The sequence below is a fragment of the Sphaeramia orbicularis genome, chromosome 8 (assembly GCF_902148855.1).
Source record: "Sphaeramia orbicularis chromosome 8, fSphaOr1.1, whole genome shotgun sequence".
NCBI lineage: Eukaryota > Metazoa > Chordata > Actinopteri > Kurtiformes > Apogonidae > Sphaeramia > Sphaeramia orbicularis.
The window spans coordinates 27,371,253-27,397,131 of record NC_043964.1 but is presented as its reverse complement, the minus strand read 5'-3'; the positions used below and the strand labels follow the sequence as shown (position 1 = coordinate 27,397,131).

At 37.2% G+C, this 25,879-nt stretch overlaps 1 protein-coding gene across 2 annotated transcripts; it reads right to left on the bottom strand.

The window, feature by feature from the left end:
* Window positions 1-17,016: 17,016 nt before the first annotated feature.
* LOC115424767 (zinc finger protein 664-like) lies at window positions 17,017-25,579 on the bottom strand. 2 transcript variants are annotated; one of them, XM_030142191.1, is made up of 9 exons: window positions 25,311-25,399; window positions 23,480-23,528; window positions 23,346-23,399; window positions 22,528-22,602; window positions 20,769-21,002; window positions 20,602-20,680; window positions 20,372-20,483; window positions 18,550-18,801; window positions 17,017-17,774 (listed from the first exon to the last, which is right to left on the bottom strand). In XM_030142191.1, the coding sequence occupies exons 4-9, from the start codon at window positions 22,536-22,538 to the stop codon at window positions 17,161-17,163; spliced, it is 1,302 nt and encodes a 433-aa protein (XP_029998051.1). In that variant the 5' UTR covers window positions 22,539-22,602; window positions 23,346-23,399; window positions 23,480-23,528; window positions 25,311-25,399; the 3' UTR covers window positions 17,017-17,160. The 2 variants fall into 2 exon arrangements, with proteins under 2 accessions (XP_029998051.1, XP_029998050.1); XM_030142190.1 differs by lacking the exon at window positions 23,480-23,528 and having other exon boundaries at window positions 25,311-25,579.
* Between the last annotated feature and the right edge of the window lie 300 nt (window positions 25,580-25,879).

Genomic DNA, 25,879 nt, shown 5'->3' with positions numbered 1-25,879 from the left:
ATGGCAGCTGTTCCTGCCTTTCAAAGTTAATTCAACTTGTTCAGGCCTGAAAATGTCACTGAGGGCATGCCAAGTTAGGTTAGCACTGTATAAATTATATTGATGTTATTTTCACATCTTGCAGAGATCTTTTCAAATATTTGGTTTTGTACAGCGTCACAATTTAATGACAACAGTAACAACAGAGATAATTCTTACAAATATGTGAAAGCTTAACAAACTCAATCACCTTAGAGGTTGTTTTCTGAAAATAAGTGGATGATTAAATGACTGTATTTAGACTGATGGTGTTTGAGTGCATTGTGGATGATTAGCTGGAGAGGCTGGTGAAACAGGAGAGAATGTGCTGTTGATGCACTGCACAATAAATGGCCAGACTCCATTTGTCCTGTGCCTGCGTGGTGTCCAGTCTGAGAAACCCAAGCTCCTCCGGTCTGAGGTAATGCCATAGTGTTTGCAGACGGCTGCACAAGTGGATCAGATGACGGCACTGAGACCAGCAAGAGACACTTCATTTTTAATCAACTCACTGACACACACATTCCCAGTCACTCTCAGTCTGTTTATCTCTTTCATCCTGACAAGTAGCAAGCTGTCTTTTACTTTCCCGGAGCTGAAAATAGCAAATCCCCTGAAAATGATGCCCTTGGTGTAAATATGAGGCCACTTTATTTATCAGGAAGGTTTCCAAACTTCTTACAACCGGAACTTTTAAGGACTTTTGTGCACCTTGTAACGGTTACAGTAACTGTACATCATAAAAAGAGGTTTGATAGTGGAATAAAGTTTCATAGTACATGTAGTTAAAGATGTGAAACCCACACTACATAAATACACAGTTTTATGGACATAAAAGTATAAAGTAACACACATAAGGTTCAGCACTCTCAACTGCCTGATTTATTTTGGATTACCTTGAGCTATTCCTTAAGCCTTCAAGACCTTGAACTATTTTTGATGTGACTTCTAAATGAATTCCTCTCTACCTTTAATCTTTCTCTAGTGATTCATCACAATTTATTGTAATACTGTCCACTTCATTTATCATTTTGTGTATGTGAAGATGATAAGTGAGGTTAACTATTTACAAAAGATCAAAGGGACTTTATTTTTCATATATTACGCTGATGGGAAGCTACAGGATAGACTGTTGTGTGGAGAAGGGGTGGGATTAAATAAGTTAAACTTCCTCCCACTCCTTTTTGAACATACGAATGAAGTCATACTTTGCTTTCATGTAAATGTATATACTTTTTTCCTGTTTTCTTGCAATGTGTTTTATTTCTAAGGAAACAGTAGGATTACTTTTGTTTTGTTGCATATTCAAAAAAAAAAAAAAACTAAACTGAGAAAAAAAAAAGAAATTTTTTTGTAGATTTTACTGATCATTATGTCAAAATAGTAACTTTTTGAACAAAATATATCATTAACTGAACATAAAAAGCATCTACAACTCCTACCCTTGGAATTATAAGGTTCTATCTGACATTTTTGCCAAAATTGAGTTCTTCACATATATATTGGATGGGTTATTTTCAATATGTGATGTGTATTTTATTTGTTTTTGCATTTTTTTTTACTTTGTTTTAAAATATAAAAACACTTCTATCTACAAAATCTAACTCTAACTTGGTTTTATAAGGATCTATCCACAAATGGACGTCCATCAGTCCTGGGTTCATCTATAACCTGTCCGTCCATGGGAGTGGATCTCTCCTTCACTGTGGTTCTCACCGAGGTTTCTCTTTTCCCACTGGGCTTTTGTAGTTTTTCCTTGCTGAAAAGGTGGGTCTAAGGATGGGGGATGCCCAGGACATTAGCCCATTTCCTTCATCCACTGTTTATTTTCACATTCAAATAAAAACTGAATTGACAAATTGCATTATCTGTGAGCCAATCAAAATTTAGAAATTACACGAGGCCACCAATGACATCCCGCATTGTTCAGTGGCAGGGAACAGTGGAAGGGGGCAAGTTGACAAAAACTTTACTGGCATCAACGCTGAAAATGTGAGCGACAGGGCAATGTTTCCACGTTCACTACAGAACCTCTGAACATCCAAACAGGTCATATCTGATGCCCCTGAAAAGATGAGAAACTGCATTTTTCTTGAATTACTCAAATATATGTATGGTATTAGTGATTCAAAGGTTATAAAATATTATAAATCAGTAGATGCTTTTGGTCACCAGCAGCTGATTAGGTCTTGGAGGGTTTCTGCAAATATTAGTCCATCAGGTTGATTATTGAGAAAGACAGAAACAAACGCACAAAGACAGACAGAAACAAAGAACACATACATCACTATTAATGTTTTGAAGGCACTTGCTGGAAATCTTTCAGCACTTGCCCACCTCAGTGCTTTCCAAGACAAACGTCATTCATACATGTTGATGAATTACTACAGTAAAAGTCCTGCACCTTGCTGCTTTGCTTTGAGATAATGGCTTGTCATTTTACTCTTCATGTGGGCGGAAAGTAAAAATGTTAGTGCATGTGCTTGGATGACCTAATTTTATCTGTGTTTGAGGGGCAGTCTTTAACACTGAAGAGTAGTTTCAAAGAAGAAAGTCAGAATTCACCAATAGATCACTAATAAAACCTATTAGTGTGTGTGGTTTGACTGTGTTTTATGTGGAACAGGCTCTTCAAGAGGAAGCCCACCATCTGAAATAGAAACACTTATGCAGAATGAAAGTAATTTCACATGGAACTGATCTCATAGGGACATGTCGTCATTTCTGTTTAATTGCACATCAGATAGTTTACACTGTGACTGTTGCTTACATAGCTCAATTAAAATGTTGAACTTCGCTGGAATCACTCCACCTGCCGAATAAGGAAGTCTACCATGGAATTTGGTCAGTGACGCAAAGTTATCATCTCTTCCACTGTTTCCTCTTTCCTTGTGTAAACCCTGAATACTGATCTGTTGTCTCTTTGTAAGCTACAGGATCTGTTTAACATATCTTCGTTACTAAAATAGCAAAACTGGAGACTTGACTCTTGACTCGACCAAACTTTCCCTCTATTTTTTTTTTTTTGTCAGAATTAATTCCCACTCTGTAAAACTCACAAGTAGGAACTCCAAATTCTTAAGGCAGTGGGATATAAATAATACCTATAGTACTAGAACAGCCAAAAGTTCACATTTATGACTTATGTTTTCTTTAATTTGCTGCTGATTGGTTCCTGCTTGGTGCATAGTTTATATATTTATCTGTTTTATGTTTATTCGACTTGTTTGTGTATTTATTTATTTTGATTTAGCATTAAAACCAAACAAAAAAGAATTATATAGAAGTGAGTCCAACATTCGAAAAGGAGCTTATAATGTCCCACCCCCTTACCCCATCCTTCAACCCACCCTACATTCCTATGTCAGATCCCATAAGTAACTCAAAAATCCTTAACATATCAGACTAAATTCTGACTATGCACAAAACAAAAAATGCTATACATAACAAGGATAGACTGTCCATTTTGCAGCAGCATTTCCCATTAAAGTAAACTCTGTCCTTGTCATAGCAGTAATAGTGCATGTATCAAAAATAAAAATAAACTCTGCCCATTTCAACTGAACTTATGCCATTCTAAGTTCTTAATTAGCTGGTGAAGCTCCAGTGTAAAAGAAAGGGAAAAACAGTTCCAGGCTCTGCACCCTGTTATGGATCTCCTCCAAAATTTAAGGACTTCATGCTCTACCCTCCCATCAAATTTCATGAGAAATGCAGTTGGTTTGTTGTTTTGGTTTTTTTTTTCTTGCGTAACTGTGCTTACAGGCAGACAGATGATCACATAACCAGTAAATATATCACATACATAATAACAACCGTATCAGTCATGCGAGACTAGATTGGCCAGTTTTATTTGACTTGTAGTATCAGTGCATATCAATTCCCACACATTAAACAGGAAATCTAATGGCTAATGATTAACTTGGAAATGTAAGAGCGTGAATTTGTAGCAAAACTTGCTGGCTGAGTCCAAATATAAGTCACTGAGTGACTGTCTAATGTGTGGGTAGCCTTGAATAACCCTCATCCAACTTTTTCCTTATAGATTATGGTTTTACAGAATTGATTTCTGATTTCTAAAGAGTGTCCTTCTCCTCCTGTTTTGCTGTGACCACTGTCCCACTGTTGTAATATTTCAGTGCCAAGAAAAATTGCTCTGCAGACAATGGAATGGTGCAAAGAGGTGGAGGTGTGTGGGGGGCAGGAGGGTTGGCAGGAACAGTAACAATAAGCTCAGCGGACCTTCCCGTCTTGACTGGACTTTTGCCTCATCCTTCAAAAACACACAGTACTGATTTTACAGTGGTGTTTAGGGCTCCATGGTGGATTCAGAGCTAAAGTAAGGCATACACAGTGTGGATTAAGATGGTAAAGGGAACATAGTGACCATTCCTTGGCCTTATTGTTTTTGGCAACAGCGTCATGTCTACGGGAATGGGCACACAGCTGACCCACACTGAAGCCACTGCATCCGAGTTGGGCCTCAGCAGACAACAGATGTAAGCTGGAACAAGGTCTATCCTTGGAAACACTGCGTGATTGTTTGTTTACCATATAAAGATATGACTCAGAGCAGCTTTGAGAGGGAGATTCACCCCCACACAGAGCAAAAGACCATAATGTGATCCTTTGTTCTGCATCCACATGAAAAGACCGAAAATGGGTTAAAAGGGCATTCCAATGAAAAAAAGAAGTGTTTCCTTCAAGACATGGGCGTTGAACATCGCTCACATTTAAAAGTCAGTACTTTTGTACCAAAAGCCCCTGCATGAAGGCAAAAACTACTATTTTAACTGTAAAGTGCTTTATTTCATAGCTATTCCCCAGAAAGCATTAAAAGAAGGAAAGGGCTAAAACTCAGAGAGGGCTCAGGTCATGGTATATACATTTTTTTTTTTTTTTGTTAAGAATCTGGATCTGTTGGGCCATTTGTCAGGCTGTGGCTTTGTTCCTGTGGATACTGATGCAAAATTTTTGGAAGTTGTCAAAGTTTATTCAAAGTACTCTTCTCAAGAGATAAGATGTGTTTATTTTATTATGACCCCTCCAACGGTATGGACTTTACTGTTATAGAAGAGAATAGGAGGAAGCAGTGCCAAGGCACCCACCCTGCCAGGCCTTACTGGAAATACAGTGCCCTCTGGTTTCCTTCCCTCCATGACACATGTGTGCCACCTCAGACCAAAACAGAGTAATGCACTGACTGGTAGGCACAGAAAGACAATGCTTAGACTGACACATACCCGATGAGTGTACTTTACCAAAAAAGAAAGACTTTTTTTACTGTAACATTATTGGGAGTTGAACTAAATATCAGGATGTTTATGCCTTTAAGATTACAATTTTTTTCACTGGTAGTATGAAGTAGGTATATTTATGAATATCTAAAACTACGGCTGCAAAACTGTAATGTGCTCTGATTCTAGTATTGTAACAAAAGCCAGTTTACTGAAAACTGTCACTGAAATAAACCATTCCTGTCAGTGTTTTGTCTGCATGATGAAGAGTGAACATGGTCATATCTCAGCCACTGATAAACTGTGGAGGGAGATCTGTGCAGTTGTCGAGGGCGACGAAAGGCTGACACCTAGTGGATCATGAGACTCCACCACCAACTGGATCAACTTCAGATTAGACCGTGAATCCATCTGGATGATTAATCAGTCCCTTACTGGTTTTCTACATGCATAATGATTTTGTGACAGAGACTGTGCAAGCTCCACTTCATCAAAGGGCATATTAGGGCACCACCATGTTAATAGTGAATGGGTTTGTTTATTGTGCGCTGCTAAATCCTCACTCTCTCTGCATTTTTTCAACACTCATTTGACACTTCTAGTAGCCTTGCCCATTATAATGTTGCTCTGTTCATTTACCTCTTCAGAAAACGGATGGTTGTAAGCATTCTGAGTGTAACAGCAGTGATGTCCTTGATCCCTGCTGTTCTAACACCAGCAATACTTTCAACATTTCAGCTTATATTTAATAACTGAAATACTGAGAATAACAGCGGCTTCATTTATTGACATGTGAGTAAGTTACATTTGTGTATGCAATAAGTAGTTTCAGATTTTAACCTTCAAGTCTCACGTTTATGTTGTGAAAAAATTAAACAAGTCAAAGCAAGTGATGAGTTGAGTCATAATTTCTGATGATCTATCCCACATGAAAGGTTCAGCCATCAATAAAAACCTCCTAAACGAAGAACAATAACAAGGAATGGTCAGAAATTAACCACACACCACCAGATCTAAAGGATTCCAAAGTGAGAACAGCAGCCATTCGTTCCAGTTTATCTCTTTCAGTACCGTGGAAAAGCCTTCGGCCACCTTTAGTTTTATTGGTTTTGCAGGGTTGAAACGAGCATACATGTTTATTTCTCATTCTCCTTTCTTTCAGTGTAACATGAAATTACAATAATTATGGAAGCATCCTCAAAAACTTAACTAAATGGGTTCCAAAGGTTAAAGTCTTCCTTTATTGTGACCCCTGACCCCTTGACCAGAAGCAGCACAAACAGTTAGAAACATCAGACGTGTGTAGAATGAAACCTGGTATAAAACATCTGACAATTAATGCAATAAATCTCATATTATCTGAACAAAGGGTTAAAGACATGTTAAGTCGGTGTTTTCCAACCTTGGGGTCGGGACCCCATGTGTGGTCACCTGGACTTCGAATGGGGTCGCCTGAAATGTGTAGTAATTGATTAAAAAAAAAAAAAAATTACCAATAAAAAATATATAGTGAGTTGACAGAGACAATCCCAATCCATAAAAGACATGACAAATTGTGAAGCTGAAACTGAAGCACTGTGGTACTGTTTATCTTTCAAATGTTCATTGTGGTCGGTTTCAGATGCTGCAGCTCTTTCATAATTCATAGTTTGAGTTATTGTTTGTTCAGTATTAATTGTCAGCCTTGTAAATCCAAGCTGGACTGACTGTACATATGACTAAGGAAAATAAAATTCTCACTTAGTGCAGTAATCTACACCTGGCTTTTCTGCCTCCGTCCATAATAATATACATTATATAGATTAAATGTCATCTAAAATTAATGTTTATTTGCAACATAGTATAGCAAACTATTACATGATCAAAACAAATTAATTTTTGCAAAAAAAAAAAAAACTGTCTCCGTTTTGAATGTCTGGGGTCGCCAGAAATGTGTGATGTTAAAATGGGGTCACGAGCCAAAAAAGGTTGGAAACCATTGTGTAAAGTACAAAGGGAGGTGTCAATAAATACTACCACTTTGCTTAACAGAAGCTGTTTTTTCCCTATAATGTTTATTTTTAATACTGTACATACGTCATGTATATCCAGATTTTAACTTAATTTTGAAACTGTGAATATGTGCGGTCATTAGAACTTTACTAAACTAATAGATCTTATGCTGGTCTAGGACTTCTGCACAGTACTGTACTTCTGAGTAGACTGACATACATTGTATTGTAAATTAAAAAAAAAAAAAAAAAATACAATTTCATATCCCTATATCTTAATTAGATAACTACATTATGAGTGATGTACTTAAAGGTGGTCAACAGCAACATCCTCCACAGATTATTTGATGCATATTTAAGCTTCTACTCTAAATTCACTTTTTCAACTCTACATTTGTTTAACAGCTTCAGTTACTTTGAGTCCCATGAAAAACAATTACTCTCCTCATGTGTTGATTTTGGTACTTACGACAAAATGTGAGGATTAATTGTACTTATATGTGTTCCTGAGACAACCCTCCTCCTTCTTAAGATAAATAAACTCTATAAAATCCTCTTGGATTAGCTGAATTCTGTGATGACATCTGGAAACAGGCTTTGTTTTATTATTATTATTATTATTATTATTATTATTATTATTATTATTTTAAAGATATAAATTTCTCATAGGAAAGTGACTCTACAACAATATGTTGTTATAGAATCCCAGTTTGTAATGTAGGTCAAATAAGCTCCACAATAAATGTCTAAATACAAACATACAACAGCCAAACACACAAGTAACAGCAGACATAACTAATACTAACCCAAAAAAAAAGAAAAAGTACAAACAAATAGTGTATTGTGCACTAGTGCTCTAGTTTCCACACCTTTTGCGCATTTCACCGGTAATATGAATGCTGAACTTCCAATTATAGAGTGTCATTTTCACAGTGTGGTGTCCGTATTAGGACATGAATATGGATTACAGCTCATTGTTATACTTTAAACAGCAATTAGACACCGATAAAGCCCTTTAATTCAGGCTCTCCTCTGTATTTAAAGATAGAAACAAGGTAGTGAGCCACTGAAATGTGCTGCAGACCCTTTCATTTGAGAGAAAAACATAATATTCTGGCTTTGCAGGCCTCATATAAGCTTGAGTAGAAAGCATCAGGTGGTGTCTCCAATCAAATTAGAGCCTGTGTACTGTATATAATTGCTTATTGGGTTACCATGTCTCTGTAAACCACTGCAAGGCATGCTTCCTTTACCACAGTGCTGCTCAGTGCCACCTGTACTCAGACATGAGGCCTGTTTCTCACCAACAATTTACTCCATGCACCCTTTATGCATTATTTGTTGGCTTCATTTAACCTTATTACCCCCACATTGACTGTGGTTGCTGGCGATTTGGTAGAGTAATGAAGCTGCACCATGGAGATAAGAATGCGCTTTGCTTAGGAGATATTTGTCACTGTCCACTGCAATAAACCCAGTAAAACACCGGATGTGGAGGAGAAAGAGTGAAATTACATTTGAAAACAAGTCTCTATGATTTGCTTGATTCATCCATTGTATTATTTCTATGTACTGAGATTGGATCTGACAGTTCTGTGTGGAACACTCATACCAATATTACATTTAAGACATTTTATTTCTCTTTCCTACATACCACACCCTTCAGAGAAATTTTCCAGTTATTTTTCTCAAAAAGAACCAACGTCATTTGTAGAGCTATGCTTTGTTTAGTACTGCTTTTCAAGGATTTTCAGGTCACAGTTATGTCACCAAAACTCATCCAAACTGCAAGCTGTTACCGTCTAAACCTCATCCCTTTCAAGGGCATTCTGATAATGTTGGAGATTAAATCAATTCCTATTAAGCGTTGAAATAATTGTTGCATAATATCCAACTTTGTGCGACACACCCCACAACAGGGATTATTCATTAGCACCTACAGTGCACCCTTTCCTCTTGATAAATTAACTTTACTTTGACTTTACTGATAGGGGATTAGTTTTATCATTTTTTCTCTTTTGTGATTACTCATACTTGTAAGGTTTCTTCATTTTTATTACAGTGGAGACACAGTAGGAAAAAGGAATAAAAAAGGAACAGAGTGATCATTAATAGCCAGAACTCTACAGTACCAGATGATGTCTGCGGTGCCAAAATAATTTGTGTGGCTGCAGTGAATTTAATAATGCGATTGCTGAAATCCAGCTGACTGTAAATGGGAAAAAGAACTGCCCTGCACTCCTCATTTTATTCCACTGAGTGCAGCTACTTATAAGTCTAAAAATGAATTATGGAATCTACATAATTCATTTTAAGACTACAAGCAAGCATAATATTATGTTCTGATTTGAATGTTAAACTGTGTATGTCTGCTCCTCAATCCCCAGTGTGATTAAAAGGGCATGTTTAGCATTAAGTTCGTAGATGACTATTGCTGTTTGAGAATGAATCTCTGCTAATTAATGAACAAAACTGACCACAATCCAGTGTTGGATGAATCCAGTATCCCTTCTAGACGTAAATGTGCAGAAAATAAGGATGATGACAAACCTCTCTTTTAAACTCCTACTGCCATGCATCATGCTCTGACTATATTAAAGAGGAACTATGCAAGATTTCACCATTTTTGGCTCTTCTTCACTGTTTTTGTAGCATTTTTCTTTATGGAGCTCCCCCTACAGTTTAGAAGTACATATTCACCCCTGCCCTGCTCTGAACATGTGTATTTGTTTTCAAAGAGGCCAACAAGGCAATCCTTCCCCCACACAGAGACAGATCTCATGAAATCACGTCGTATGCCAGGACAGTTCTTATGGCATTTGGCATGCTAGTCGTACGCATTGTCTTCCTTTCGCGTGTTATTCAACGCCATTTGATTGCGCTTCAATTTACAGCAAGATCTCCAGTTCACATATCCGTAACCCCTAACCCTAACCCTTAGTGCGTGGTATTTGACGGGGCGTGAACATACACGTGGAAAGTGTATAATGCATACCGATCAGTGGCGATTTCTCATAGACTGCAAGGGAAGCCCGGCTTCCCCTAAAATTACGAAAATTAAATGGTTAAATATGTTCAGTTGTGTTGACATTTTATTGAATACAAATGTGTTAGAACACGTTCATCTCAAAGATGAGTTCGTTTAGAATCAGCTTTATCACAAACCAACGGACTCGATGTTGTTCACTTCTCATACATTCCCGTTGCGCTATTTTCTCATTCGATCTCTGCTCAGTGCATTTGTCCATAGACGCTGGGCGTCAGTGGACTTCAATGGGACTGAGTGGAACAGTTTTTTTCATTGCCTCAAAACTGGATGGTAATTGGATAAATGCCACGATGTTGTCCCGCCCCCGGACACCAGGCGTCTCTGGGAGTGAATGGAGCTGTGGGCGGAGCTCGGCCGGGCTGGACGCCAGAATCCCACGTGCTGATTGGAGGATCAGTCGAAAGGCTGAATCCCATTTGATTGACAGCTAGTTTGAGATCTACTCCTTCACTGACACAGTTCAGTTTAATACCGCCGTGCATTCTGCTGTGAAATCGAGAGAGAAACCACTATGAAATTACTCGTTCATTTCTTGCACTGTAAATAAAACACACTCATTGTACTTCCTTGTTTCAATTTAATATAATTTCAGCGTTTTCTTGTTTCAGTTACATAATTTAATCATTTCTTGTTTGAGTTTAATATCGTTTTGTAGATAGTTAAATCAATCATACTGTCGGCTAGGTCGGAATGAAAGGAGCATCTCTTGTTTAAAAAGGCTGAAGTCTTACACCCACAACACAATGGGCCAAGACAATCTAAGCAGCCTAGCTCTGATGGATATTCAGAGGACACTGGTCCAGTCCCTGGAGAAGACGCCTACTTGGTACGATAAGGTCACTGACCATTTTCTTAAAAAGAAACGGAGGGCCGAATGTATGTTTAAATAACTTGACAATTTTTTTTTATTTTTTTTTTTTTGATGTAAGCCGACAATGAGCTTCCCCTGTCTGAAAGAGGAGCAACCGCCACTGATACCGATAATACGCCAACTAAAAGTGGCGTGTATATTTACGTGATTTTATGATTTCACATTGCCCATACAACAGGGGGCTGGGGAAGTTCCACATCACAGACTAGTCTAATGTAAAAGTCTGACTAAAATGTTACGTGAGGCACTCAAACATCAAGGCTAGTTGTTAGGCCAGTCGCTATCAGACAAAACAATGAACTACATACATCTCACAAAAACTAGATTCAGCTGACAAAATTATGTACCTACTAGTAGTCAAAATGCACTCCTCAAGCAGAAAAAGCGCAGTCTAATAATCTAAACCAACATACACATGACACAAACAACCATGATTACTAGTGAGTATGCAAACATCTCCACTAGCTAGCATGCATCCGGGCATCGTTCATAAAAAAGTTCATACATGAGTAAACACCATTGCAACCAATAGCAATCATCAAGAACACACGAATGTACTGAAATACATAGAGCAGGGGTGTCCAAACCTGATCCTCAAGGGCCGGTATCCTGCATGTTTTAGATATTTCCTTCTTCCAGCACACCTGGTTCAATTAATGATCATCTCGTCATCAAGCTCTGCAGAAGTCTGATAACCATGTAATGGCTTCAAGGCGTGATGGAAGAGGGAAACATCTAAAACATGTAATATACTGGCCCTTGAGGACCGGAGTTGGACATCCCTGACATAGAGTATAGGGAATTTATCTCAGCAATACTTACAGGTGCAACAGCAACAACGCAAAGTCGGCATCCATTTTGCATGCTTTTTTCTATTTCAGCTCTCACCATTCTGTAAAAGCTCAACTGAGGCAGATTCTTGACTTGTTCTCCATTTAGTCACTCACTCTTTTCTTCTTCTACGGTCACCTCTTTATTTTAGCTGCCTCTGCCATGGTAAATGTCTGTGAAATGAAAGGGGAACTATGCAAGATTTTTACCTTAATTCGACAGCTTCAAAGTAATTGTGATGGTTAAATGGCTTGTAACGGGGTTATGGAGGTTCTTTTGCCCAGTCCAGTTTATTGTCAAAGTGTGCTCTGAAGTATTTGTCATCCTCCACTGTTAGGGACCAAGCAGCAAGATGACCAGGAGACAGGACTAAAGTTTCACAAGTGGGTTTTTATTTACCCAAAGTTATTCAAAAAAAGGGATTACAAACAATAATTTTAACAAGTACATATATAAAAGAGGTCAACATAACAGAACTGTGCCCAAAAATAATAACAACTAAGGCTGAGAACACAAATTGAGGTATCAAACTAACTGGAAAAAACTGGCCTAACAAAATAGACAAAGGGGAACATATATAGTGGCTTGGCCAAACCATGAAACAAACAAGGGGAAAACAAAATGAACACTAACTATGACTAAATACAACTGAAACCCTGATAATACTAAATTCCCCCCATGCCAACACAGCCCGTGGTTCTTTCTGATGAGGTGGCTGCAGTATATAGCTCTGCTCCACCCTTAGCCACACCTTTTCCCCACAGCAGGAATGGTGCCAGGGCACTCCACATGGAAACTCAAAAAAAAACAAAAAAAAAAAACCAAGGATTAATATAACAAAAAAAATAATTTAATTGTCACCCTACACTGTCACTATATGTGCACCTATATCTACAGTGTAAGATTAAAAAATAAAGAAATACAAAATAAACTAAACGGTGTATGTTAAATGACTGACTGCAAATGAAAACCATGTGCTGCTAACCAAACTTATAAAAAATAATATGATATGAAACTAATAAGATGATGGTGTGTTTGTGAAGATATTATCATCACATTCACTATTTCCACATTGACCATATGGATGGAAACAGGATCCACAGGTGTCTTGGACCTTTTTAAGTCCACAATCAGGTTCTTGGTCTACATCACGTTGAGTTGTGAAGATTCTGCTCACACCACCTGATGAAGTCCACAACAGCCCAGTACTCTGTCTCCTCACCCCCACTGATACATCCAACTACTGCAGAGTCATCAGAAAACTTCTGAAGGTGGCAGGTCTACGTGCAGTAGCCGAAGTCTGTGGTGTAGAAGGTAAAGAGGAACGGAAAGAGGACGGTTCCTTGTGCTGTCCCAGTGTGGCTGACCACCCTGTCCAACACACAGTTCTGCAGATGCACATACTGTAGTCTTCCTTTAGCAGCTATTTGTATCAAAATTAAATGAACTTAAAAGTGACTGAACTTAAGACTTTAACATAACTCAAATAACCACTAGATGCACCATGGGTTTGTGGTTTACGCAGTCAAAAATACAATGTCCTCCTCCATTGTAAATTTATATAAGCTCTATGTGCAGTTTATGTATGTGAATCGTTGTTTTCTTTTGCGGTTTGGCTGTATCTGTGCTGTGTTGTTCACTGTTTGTTGTTTGTGAAATCAATAAAATATATTGCAAAAAAAAAAAATACAATGTCCATACCATAGATGCAGTTCAAGTGGTTTATTTTCAAGATGTTGCAGGCAAACAGCAACTAAGGCCTTTTGTGCCGTCTCTCCTGCTCATCCTGTCTGACTGTCTGAATGACTGGTTATCTGGTAAAAAACCATAGGCCCACCCAGGTGCATGCTGGTCTAACTTGGTGCTCCCTGTTTATACCCAGGTGCACGGTCTAAACCAATAAGAAAACACAAACCAAAAAGGTGCTAAATACTAAAGAATGAAAGCAATAACCATGAAAATCAAAAAATATATTCTAAATATAAACAAAAAGTAAACAAAAAATAAATCAAAATAAACAATTAGCAAAAAATACTAAATCAGTAAACAAAAAAAGGTAAATCAACTTTAAACAGAAAACTAAACCGACAACTACCTCCTATAGTTCCACTTAGGCAATCCGCAATCCAGGAAACAAAGGAGGCATTCACCTGCATTCTTGTCATCTTCTCCCCCAATAGGGTCAGCCCCATTGGTATTGAATGCACTGGATAAGACCCTCACTGTGCTCACCAGCTGGTCCAAGTGAGCATAGATGCAATTAAGCAGGTAGACGATGGCATCCTCAACTCCAAGATGGGGCTCATAGGTGAACTGAAGGGGGTCCAGATGTGATCTGATGACTGGTCAGAGTAGATTGAGGAGGATGTGGTATCTTCGGTACAGGAACAAGGCAACATTGAGACCCTCTGCAGACTCAGCTGGAGCAGGGGTGTTAACCACAAACGTAATAACTCCCACCAACGTAATAAACTGCAAACGTAATAAAAATTTGCAGCTTTTAACGTAATAATCCCACAAATATAATAAGTTTCCCACAAATGTAATATCAGTCGCCTACCACAAACACAATATCTCATTTTCCCACAGTGTGCTCCTACCCTCTCCTCTGTTATCATAATCACATCCAGACATTTTATTTACATGGTTCAAACATGGGCTTTTATTGTACTTAATGAGAATAAATAATATCCAGTTCATACTGAAGCTTTTATAATAAAACCTTTACAATATTTTTGCCCATTCTGTTTTGTTCCTCCACTTGTATTTGTAATTAAACACCTATTAATCTGGATTTAGTACCATGTGGTGTATCTGCAACAAGTATCCAAACAACAAGAATAAATGGGGAAAAAAGAAAGATAACTGAATATTCATGCATGCATCACTTTAATGTATGCGATGTGCTAATTTATTACATTTGTGGGAAGTGATTACAATTTTGGAAACTGAAGATTTTTACCATTCCACAAACATAATAAATCCCCACAAAAGTAATAATTATTGTTTGTGGGAAATGCGGTATTACGTTTGTGGTAGGCATCTGTTATTATGTTCATGGAAAAGTTATTACATTTGTGGGATTATTACATTAAAAGCTGCAAATTTGTATTATGTTTGCTGTTCGTTATGTTTGTGGGGAGTTATTATGTTTGTAGGGTAAACAAGGGGTGTCAGGGTGGGAGGGAGACATGGGGGTTGCAGACTGGAAAAGCATCTTTGGAGGATGCATCAGTCCGGCTACCTCTCACGTGCTAAATGAATTCTCTGTGATTTGTGTTAATCCCCTCCTTGGTCAGTGAAGTTTCTAGTTGAGCATACTGTATGTGGGAGAAGTTGGAAGTCAAGTGAGTGGACGTGAGGGAGTTTGCAGAAGCTGCTAATTTAGTTTAATCAAATTTTATCAGGGTGCTTGCTCTTTATCCAAATAACCCCCCCCCCCAAAAAAAACAAAAAAAAAAAACCTTGACTTTATGTTGTTATATAATTGCATGCCTACGTTTTTGGTTGAGACTGTGCCTGTTGTGTGTATTAGAAAAGTTCATTTTAATAAATGTATGAATGAATGCATACATAATTTGTAGAAAATTCTTCTACTAACAGAAACATTTACAAAACATATGAAAATCACAAAAGTGCATGGATATGACACAAACAAGTCTGGCTAAAATCATTCCAGTATCGACTGGTTAGTGAAATCATATTAAGTTATATAAATGTTTTGTCGTGTATTTCTTGTCTTACAAGATTATGTGCCTTTGAGCATACTCTAAAGTTTGACTAGGAGAGAAACTGTTTTCCTTACTTTATTAAAACTTTCACATAAAATTCCAGACTTTTCATGGTCTGGAAAACAGCATTGCAAAATTCCATGCTTTTTAAGACTTCGAAGACCTGCGCAAGCACCCTGTTTTATTTATATCACACCAAATCATAACAAAAGTTACCTCATGATCCTTTACATGTAGAGCTTGTCTAGTCTTTTTGGGACAGTCTAAGAAAAGTGAATTAGAGTAATCTAGTCTGGATGTAACAAACACATGGATTCATTTTGTGCATTATTCTGTTAAAAATATGCCTGACTTCAGCAATATTTCACAGATAGAAAAAAGGCCATCCTAGAAATCTGTCTTATGTGGGAGTTAAATGATAAATCCTGGTAGAGAGTAAAGTAATGACATTCACAGTGACTACTTCATTAAATAGTGCATCTCCAATATTTTTTTACTGAATAATTAATCACAAAATAGTAAAAAATGTCAGTGGCACTGCTTCCCAACATGACTTTATCTTGCAAAAAAGTTCTCATTAAGTGAGAACTTTACAGCACAATGTTATTGAAAATAAAGACATTATTAAGAAATATTTCATATTTTGGGATCGCTTGGGATAGGCTCCAAACGACCCCTGTGACCCTAGTGAGGATAAAGCGGGTTCAGATAATGAATGAATGAATGAATGAATATTTCATATTTCAACAATGTTGTAATTTTACCTTTATGTAATTTCTGAGTAGAAGTTGGTTAAACCTGTTGCAAGCAAAAGTATTTATCAACAGCAAACAGCCCCTCCATTTGGTAAACGTGGGAATTCTAAGAATCCTAATTAGGCAAAACTTCATTTGCTGCCTTATAAAAATACAAGTATAACAAATAATTGTTAAAATAATACTTTTTGATCATTAGTGGAGCTGGGATACACCTTCATAGAGAATGACTAAATAGAATGATAAAATAGGTTATAAAAGGAAAAGATTACACTACCTTTATGAAGCATAGTTGTGATAACTAAATGGATAAAGCCGCTTATACATATGTGAAAAGTGGCTAAATGGTGTTCCTCTTACTACGAATGTAAATTAACTAATGGATAAAAGCAGCTTTGGATATTTAAGCCATAAAAATAGTGTATATACATAGATGAAATTAAAAATCATAGAAATCATGAACAGTAGTTTTAATTTTCCAACAATTGTCCAGTGCAAGTAACAATCTCACTGTACACATGTGCGATTACATGAATGAGTATCACGTTGTTTGGTCCATTGCTTCAGTCCCTTGAAAGCCTGATTTTTTTTTTTTTTTTTTTTTTTTTTTAAAACCAGTTGAAATATTTTCTCCTGTGAATCTGCTCAGACTGTTATACATTCACCAGATGACATTCTTAACTGTTTACCTCTATCAGCAGTTGTTTTGGTCTACCTAAAGGTTTCGTTGGTGGTTTTGGCTTCTTGTCATGAGTCTGAAGGTGCTGTAAAAGACCCTGACGGTAATAGAAACCCTTCTCACATTTATCACAGGTGTATGGCGTCTCTCCAGTGTGAACACGCACATGAACTTTAAGAGCATGTGCACTGGCGACTCTTTTCCCACAGACTGTGCACAGATATTTGAGTTCTCCTATATGAGCTTTAAGATGTTGTTTCAGGCCAGAGCGCCTTAAATATGCCTTCCCACACTGCTTACAACGGAAGTTTGTCTTTTTATTGTGCGTTGACTCATGAGTCACGAGTGATGCCATTGTGGGCCATCTCTTCCCACACTTTGAGCAGATGAAATTTACTTCTCCTGCGTGCATGCGCTGATGTGCTTTAAAATAATCTTCATTTTTGTAAAACTTGCCACATTCTAAACATTCATAAGGCCACTTGTGACTCTCTCGATGTTCTTGCAGCTGTTGCTGATCTGGGAAGTCCATCCCACAGTCTCCACAAACTTGAGCTTTTATGGGAGATTTCTTCGGGGCCTCTTGAATTAATGTCCACTCTGGTACCTCCCCTGTGACAAACACAAACAATTACTGTAGTAACATTTGGCAGAAAAAAGAACCAAATCAACAACTTTACATCCAAGATAGTCGAGTGACAATGGTGATTGGATCTCACTGCCCTGCTGTATATATAAATAAACCAACTCATGCTGCTGAAATGTCACTCCATCATGTCAGGTAGTGATGCAAAGTCAGAAATGCCCATTTCTTCTACACCAGCCCTCTTCAGATTCATTTATTTTATTGAATTTCTCTGCAGAATTTATTTAGTTCTACTCCATAAATGTCATTGTCTGTACTGTATCCCCGATGGTACAATAAATCAATCATTAAGGAATATAACATGCTTTTTTCATTAAGTATATAAACAATATTTAGCTTTTATTCTTATAGACCTTATCGAAAGAGAAATTCAGGTTCTCAGGAAAATCGCTGCTTATCAATTAATTGTTAATCAATCGATAAGGTCAAACAACTAATGATTAATGGATTAATCAATAATTTGCATCCCTAGCTGCCAGCTACCAGTGATGTGACAGAACCAAAACACCCACAATTAATTTCCCATTAGTTGTGGGATGAAGCAAAACCGATACTTTTTAAAGCCTTAAATATATACATCTAGTCACATAAAAAAAATTATAACCTCACACTAAAGCCAGGTCTGAAAAGAACCTTAGAGGGAAACTATCAAACTACAGTAAATAAAGCTTATGTTTGAGGGGAGAACGTTTCATTGGAACCTCTTTATACAGTGGGCAGAAGTGGGTAGTTTCTTCTCACCTTTGTGAACTTTCATGTGTGTTTTGAGGTTTCCACTCTGAGTAAATCCTCTTGCACATATGAAGCACTTGTAAGGTCTATCTCCAGAGTGAATCACACGGTGACGGCTCAGGGCACCGCTGCGAGGAAACACTTTTCCACAGGTGGGACATTCGTAGATCTTTTGTATAGGTGGCCTCTCCTGTTGGTCTGGATTTTCTGGAGGCTTTTTGGAAGGCTTCTCATGGGAGTTTTGCTTATCAACAGGTTCACCTAGAAAAAAAAAAAAAAAAAATCAGCATTATATGAATATGAAAGGTAATCTTTCATATTTTATTTTGTAATAATTCAACTGTGTAACAGTCATTTACCCATTTGTTTGCCTCTGTTTATCTTGATAGTGTATTTTTGCTCCACTTGATGGCACTCCATAATAAACGTCTACATTCGCACCATTTTGTCACCAGTTTCTACAATAAAACTTTTTTTAATATAGACATGCTACGCTGTTATAAAGCTTAGATTCCCAATGACTGAGTCACTAGAGTATTTTTGAGCACCAAAACATAGTGAAAGAATCACCTGGATAGTGATCAAAGCTGATGACACTTCCTTCATGTTTGGTGTCATGAGGTCACATGACTGATCCATTCTAGGATTAATTATTTTCCTGTTCAAAAAATGGGTAAAAAAAAAAAAAATGGAAAAAAAATGTTTCAGCTGAATTTAACTTAATGTTTCAGGTTGTATTTTAGTCACATAGTATTTTCTGAAATTACGGGTTATTGCCTTTCAAATCAAGTGTCGTTCATTAAGTTTGTCCTTGTGGCTCTTCAGTTTTAAACTTTGGAACTTGGTAAATCAGAGAAAATTAACACAAATTAGGTGGGAAGGAACAGGTTAAGTGATGCTTTCATTACACAAACTCAGATGCAATAGTTTGACACTTCTCATTATCACACCAAAGATCTGTTAGGAGTTTCACATTAATTCAGCAAAGATTCTGTGTAAAACCAGATTTACTACACTTTCAGACATCTGCCATCATGATTCAGGTTGAAGTGACTCATTTTTAGTCCTGAAACAATCTAACTATAAACAGCTGTTCATACAGTTGAACACTAGCATCATTAATATGAACTGCAAACAGTGATACAACGCTGCAACAATATCCACATTAAATGACATATTAGTGGACAAACACAGAAGTAAATAGCTTATTGACTATGAAAATATATATTAGGGATGGGTGTTGTTAGGAAGTTATTAGTCGCTTTTCCATTGGATGCGTGTGCAAAACTTTACTTTACTTTTATATTTACTAAATGTCGAAAAAACAGAAGTGCATAATGTCGGTTTTTCCATTAAATCACAAATGCGATGATTTGTCTATTTATTATCGCAAGATGACACAAGAAGTAATTCCATAAACATGGCGATGAACATAGATATCATGTTGATTTACAGATATATTCATTATTATGACATATTACCCTTCTATCCTGTACTAAAATTTAAAAAAATGATTCAGTTTTCTCACACGTACCGTGCCATGTTTCTTTTAAAACTCTTTTTGTTTGCTTGTTGTAACGTCTGTCAACAGCCGTTATTTTTATTCGCATGACTCTAGTTGTGGGAAAAAGGTCTTTCCATTGCAGTTTTGTGTGATATACCATTTGCGCTACACCTGAAAAACCACTTCCTGCCATTGAAAAAACTTTTAATCGAAAAACGAGAGTTTGGGCGAAATTGACATTTTTTCCAATAGGTAAATATTTATGCACAAGTTATATTCACACAATTTGAGGGTCAATGGAAAAGTGACTACAGACATAAGTTTCACCTGGGGCTGCTGTGCTATTATCTTTGGTCTTTGTTGTATTTATTTGTTCACAAACATCATTGTCTTCTCCTGCTTTGCTGCTCGTTGCCTCAAGTTTCTCCTCAGCGTCCTCCTGATCACAAGAAGCTCCAAATTAGTAATGATGTTTAGTTTAACTGTGATAACACATAATACTTCATTGTTGTATTAAACACACTGTTGAACGAAGCTTATCTAACTTATTCTCTTACACACTGACGCTTCCGCCACCTGTCTGCTGTTGATGGATCTCTGAATTTGTGCACAGATGTGTTTAAACCATCACCTGGCCTGTTGGAAGTAAGAATAAAAAAATAAAAAAAATCAGACAAAACACACTGAACTGACAGCGGGCGGAGCCACTGGGCACTGAACCTACTGTACATTAATAGGAGGACGATAATCTTCATCATCACTGTCATCGTGGTAGTTCACGTCTTCTTCTGATATTTCATCTTCCTCCGACACAGATGGATCTTCTCTCGACCCAGCATCATCTTCTTCCAACCCAGCATCATCTTCCTCCGACTCAGCATCATGTTCCTCTAATCCCATTTGATCGTCCTCCGATGCGGAGTCTGTCTCCTCGTTTGGATCCCATTCCATTTCAATACTATGGCACAAGGCATAAATACCAAGAGTATTATTTGTACAGTAAACTTGTAAAATACATCCAGAGTCAACACAGCAACTTGAGTTGTAATTCTTATTATCTTAATTTCTGGGATTTTACAAGTTTTGTACAGGGACTGGAGTATGTGAGAACTTCTTTGACTGATTGTTTTGTTATTATTTGACAAAAAAAACTTAAATTTTTTGCACAATTGTATGTATCAGTATTAGTACTACATTGTCTAGACAGCTGATTTGATAAACACTGCTCTTTTTTCCTTTCACTGTGTGTCCTGCAAACTTATATTAATAAAACTATGATTCGACAAAAAGAAATGTATGGTAGAGGATCCTTACATCTGCACTGATGACATTAAGCATTTAGATCCGCTGTGGACATACAGAATAAAAAAAAAAAAAAAAAAAAAAAACAGGTGAAGGGTGTTACAGCATCACCGTCCATTGAAGTAATATGACTTCCACTAACACTGGTCTACAATTTATTTATTTATTTATTTATTTTTTAGGAATGATCTGCTTCAGAGATTAAATATGCCAAATCTTACACACATCAATAAAATGACTTGGAAACAATGACAAGTGTTGGTTATCTGATGTTTTCAATGTATATGATAAAGTGTTATTACACATATATACAGGGTGGGGAAGCAAAATTTACAATGAACATTTAGTTGTTTTTTCTCAGCAGGCACTACGTCAATTGTTTTGAAACCAAACATATATTGATGTCATAATCATACCTAACACTACTATCCATACCTTTTCAGAAACTTTTGCCCATATGAGTAATCAGGAAAGCAAACGTCAAAGAGTGTGTGATTTGCTGAATGCACTCGTCACACCAAAGGAGATTTCAAAAATATTTGGAGTGTCCATAAAGACTGTTTATAATGGAAAGAAGAGAATGACTATGAGCAAAACTATTACGAGAAAGTCTGGAAGATACTATTAAAGAAGAATGGGAGAAGTTGTCACCCGAATATTTGAGGAACACTTGCGCAAGTTTCAGGAAGCGTGTGAAGGCAGTTATTGAGAAAGAAGGAGGACACATAGAATAAAAACATTTTCTATTATCTCAATTTTCTTGTGGCAAATAAATTCTCATGACTTTCAATAAACTAATTGGTCATACACTGTCTTTCAATCCCTGCCTCAAAATATTGTAAATTTTGCTTCCCCACCCTGTATTGGTTTATGTCCATTTATCCAATATATTTCTATATGTTCCAGTATAAAGAACCTGTAAAATGAATGTATTGTAAAGTGCAGACAGTGTTTTGAAGAAGCTCTGACACAAACATTCATAATGAGGAAAAGCATTTCTCTCATTAATTCCCACAATTTCACATTTTGACACAGGACTGTATCTTGGAAACTACAGCCAACCAACATTTGGATTGAATCTTTCTTTATTTGTGACTCAAAGTTAGTAAAGTTTCACTACTTTTATTCTGGAGACATTTCCAGTGTGATTGTGATAAAATGTATCAGTACATTTACTGCACCTTGCACCCATTGGTAGAGCAAAAGTCTCCCCAGAGTTGCTGTTGTCCCATTCCTCTTCAACTTTAACTTCAGCTCTGCAAAATTACATGAAATTCAGAATAACATCTGAATGTGGCAAAACACAGAACCCCTGCTACTTAGAAATCAATTCTAGAAAAATACAGAGTGTTTTTTGAATCAGCTCCAGAAATGAAAAGATGAAAACACAGACAGATGACAGACAAAACAGCAAAAACTACTGTTCCTCAACACACCTGATAAATTGGGGGAAGTTTGTTGAAAAAATATGGAATGGCTTTCCAGTTAGGCTCCAGAACCTCAAAACACAATTGTGTTTGTTCTGCTGCCCCATTGTGGTTTACAAGTTGATGAACAAAAAGACACAACTCCGGCACATATAGTGAAAACTGAAGTGAGTCTAGTGAAAAAATACTGACTGGCTTTCCACTTGTGCTTCAAAAAAAAATTATGACTGAATAGATGAAAATTATTGATACTGGGGAGACAGAAACTGTACAAATCTTTCACTACTGGCTGAAACTGTCAGCTGGTATACCAACATTTGAAAATTACAACCAGTTCAGTTGATGAGCACGTTCAATTATTTGAGCCAAATTATCACTGCCATTGAGCAAGTTCAGATATAAAATAAAAGCTAGATAGGAATAAAAATGAATTGACTATAGATGAATTATGGCCAAAAATACATACATACATATATCAAGTATATTCATGATAACATCCAGCCTGTATGATTATTGCCCATCAAACAGAACAGTGGTCCAATCCATGTTCCTATTGGCCTAAACTTACTTACCGGCCTATGAGACAAGCAGCAGAACGTGGTGGTCTCTTCTCAGTGGACTTATATCTAAAAAAAACAGGCAACAAATCCACATTACTACTTCCTTTTTAAAGTCAATAAGAGAAATAGAATGAAATCTCACATACCAGCAACTAGAATGCAGACGTCAGTGTTGTATTCAAATCTGTTCCCTTGCTAAGGAAATAGACAGTATTTTGGTGTTTATGTCTGTGTTAACACGACAAACTACTGTTATTTCTATAGACACTTAATTTTAGGCCTGTGGGTGGGTGATCTTAAATGTTGAATATGTAATATGCCTTCTGGGGCAGTTTTTAGAAATGATTATCACACTGTCTAGAAATCATGAGAGGACTAGCAGAACAAAAGTGAACATGCCTGACAATGTTTCCAGCTACGTCCACATGAGCTGTTTGATATTATAAAATGTCAACTTTTGTTTTTTTTCATGTCTGACTTTTTTGTCAACATGTGAGTCATATCTGATTTGTTCAGTCTTACATTCTAAACAGCACAATTCTATACCCCACCCACTAGCCAACTCACATTGAATACACATCATGTAAAGGGAGGATTGGGGGGCCCTCCCCTCAGAAAATGTTGAAAATTATAGCACATAAAGTGCCTTTTCATGCAATTTCAGATGGAAACTACTTGTTTGAGTATTGCACAAACACAATGCAATTGTGCTCATTAATCCACCACTGGATCTGCATTATGAAGTAGATGAGCTTTCAACGGTGATATGATAACCCTTGGTTTGGGCTTTCACTTCCCCACAAATAAGAGGTCGGGCAAAAACCACATTAATACATATCATATTATTTTTTCACTGCAGTTTAATTCACATTGGACAAATAACTCTGTATCTAGAATCACTCTGAACCAAATTAACACATTTTTAAAATGTGCAAGACTGTTTTTGAACATGTCTTTTGAGCCAGACTTCAGATTATAGTAGAGTAGTGATGCGCGGATCAGCGGGTTAACCCGCGGGTCAGGGATGCAGAGGTAGAGACGAGGTAATGTATTTATTTGTGTTAGGTAGCTCTATCTTTGAAATGAAACAAGCAAACTTAATGAAGTCAGTTTGTATCATAGTTTAGTGCCCAGAAGGTGAGCAGACTATTTGTTTAGTGTTACTCACAGACCGGTGTAGCTGTTACACCGGTTCTCTAAGACGTGCCTGAATTATATAAATTTGCTCTAGCTTTTCCACAAAGTATTCAACCATTTTCATAAATTACTCCAGTCATTCAACATTCTCCATTAGCAGTTCAGCACTAGCTGCTTCCAGCTGATGTCATCATATCTATGTGTGTGCTAATATCAGCATGTCAATTACCTGTATATATGTACCAAGTCTGAAGTAAAATGAAACAAAATTTATGTTTTTATAGACATTTGAAATTTTGGCCATTACAAATAAAAGGCAGAAGAAAAAAGATTTTAAAAATTCATGCAAAATTTTAACTTTGGCCTACTTTTTCCAAAATATAACCACATGTATTCTGGGTCACTGGCAATCTATTATCCCAGTTTCGTAGGAATTTAACCAATACTTTTGCTGCTACAGACATGTGAATGTTCACCCATTATAAGTAAATGGGGAAAAAAAAAAGTTTTATAAAATTCATAAAAATGTGAAACTTTGACCTATTTTTCCCAAAATGTAATCAGATCTATTCTGGGTCACAGGCAATCTACAAACCCAATTTAGTATGTATTCAATCAACAGTTTTACTTTAGAGTTTCAACAAAGAAACAACCCAAACTATAATCAGTACCCCTAACCTCTCCTTCGAGGGGCGGGGCAGTCAAACGTGTTACCGACCCCAAACAGCTAGCCGTGCGGCTAATGCACTAGTGTTTACTAAATGTTTGACTGAGTTACCTACAGCCACTACAGGAAAAAGCCAATGTTACAATGCATATGTATAAAGACGCATTACATACATGTCTAGAAGGAAGAGGGCCAACTCCGGATCTGACTTCATTCCTTTTAATTCTCTTAATTCTCTCCATCGGTCGAATGCAATGCCGAGGTTTACCCGTGTTTTAGCTCGTGCTCTATCAGACTCCCGTTTAGCTTTCTTCTGCTCGTCTGTCCTTTTTCTTTTAGGCAGTCCAGCTCCTGTGCCAGTGGCCGCCATTTAAACATAAATCCAAGAAAGTCCTTTCTTCAGGGATAACGACAGGTCTTCCCTCCCACTCGGTCTGTTTACTTCTCACTGCTAAACTTTGCCGTTCGGCATGATGTTACCATAGTGACGTACGTCTGCCGTAAATCAGTCCGGTCCTGCCCGATCCCACCAGGGAAGCTGAGAAATACTACTTGGAAATAACCTGTTTTGACGCTGATAATCTCACGATCGGGCATACACATACATAAAGAGACTTTTACACGACAACTTAGAGACTCATGCGTCCCTTGAAGCTGGCGACGAGAAGGCAATGCAACAGGGGGTTAGGAAAGTTGTACTCTATAAACAAGTCTGATGTAGAAGTCTGAGGAAAATGAGACT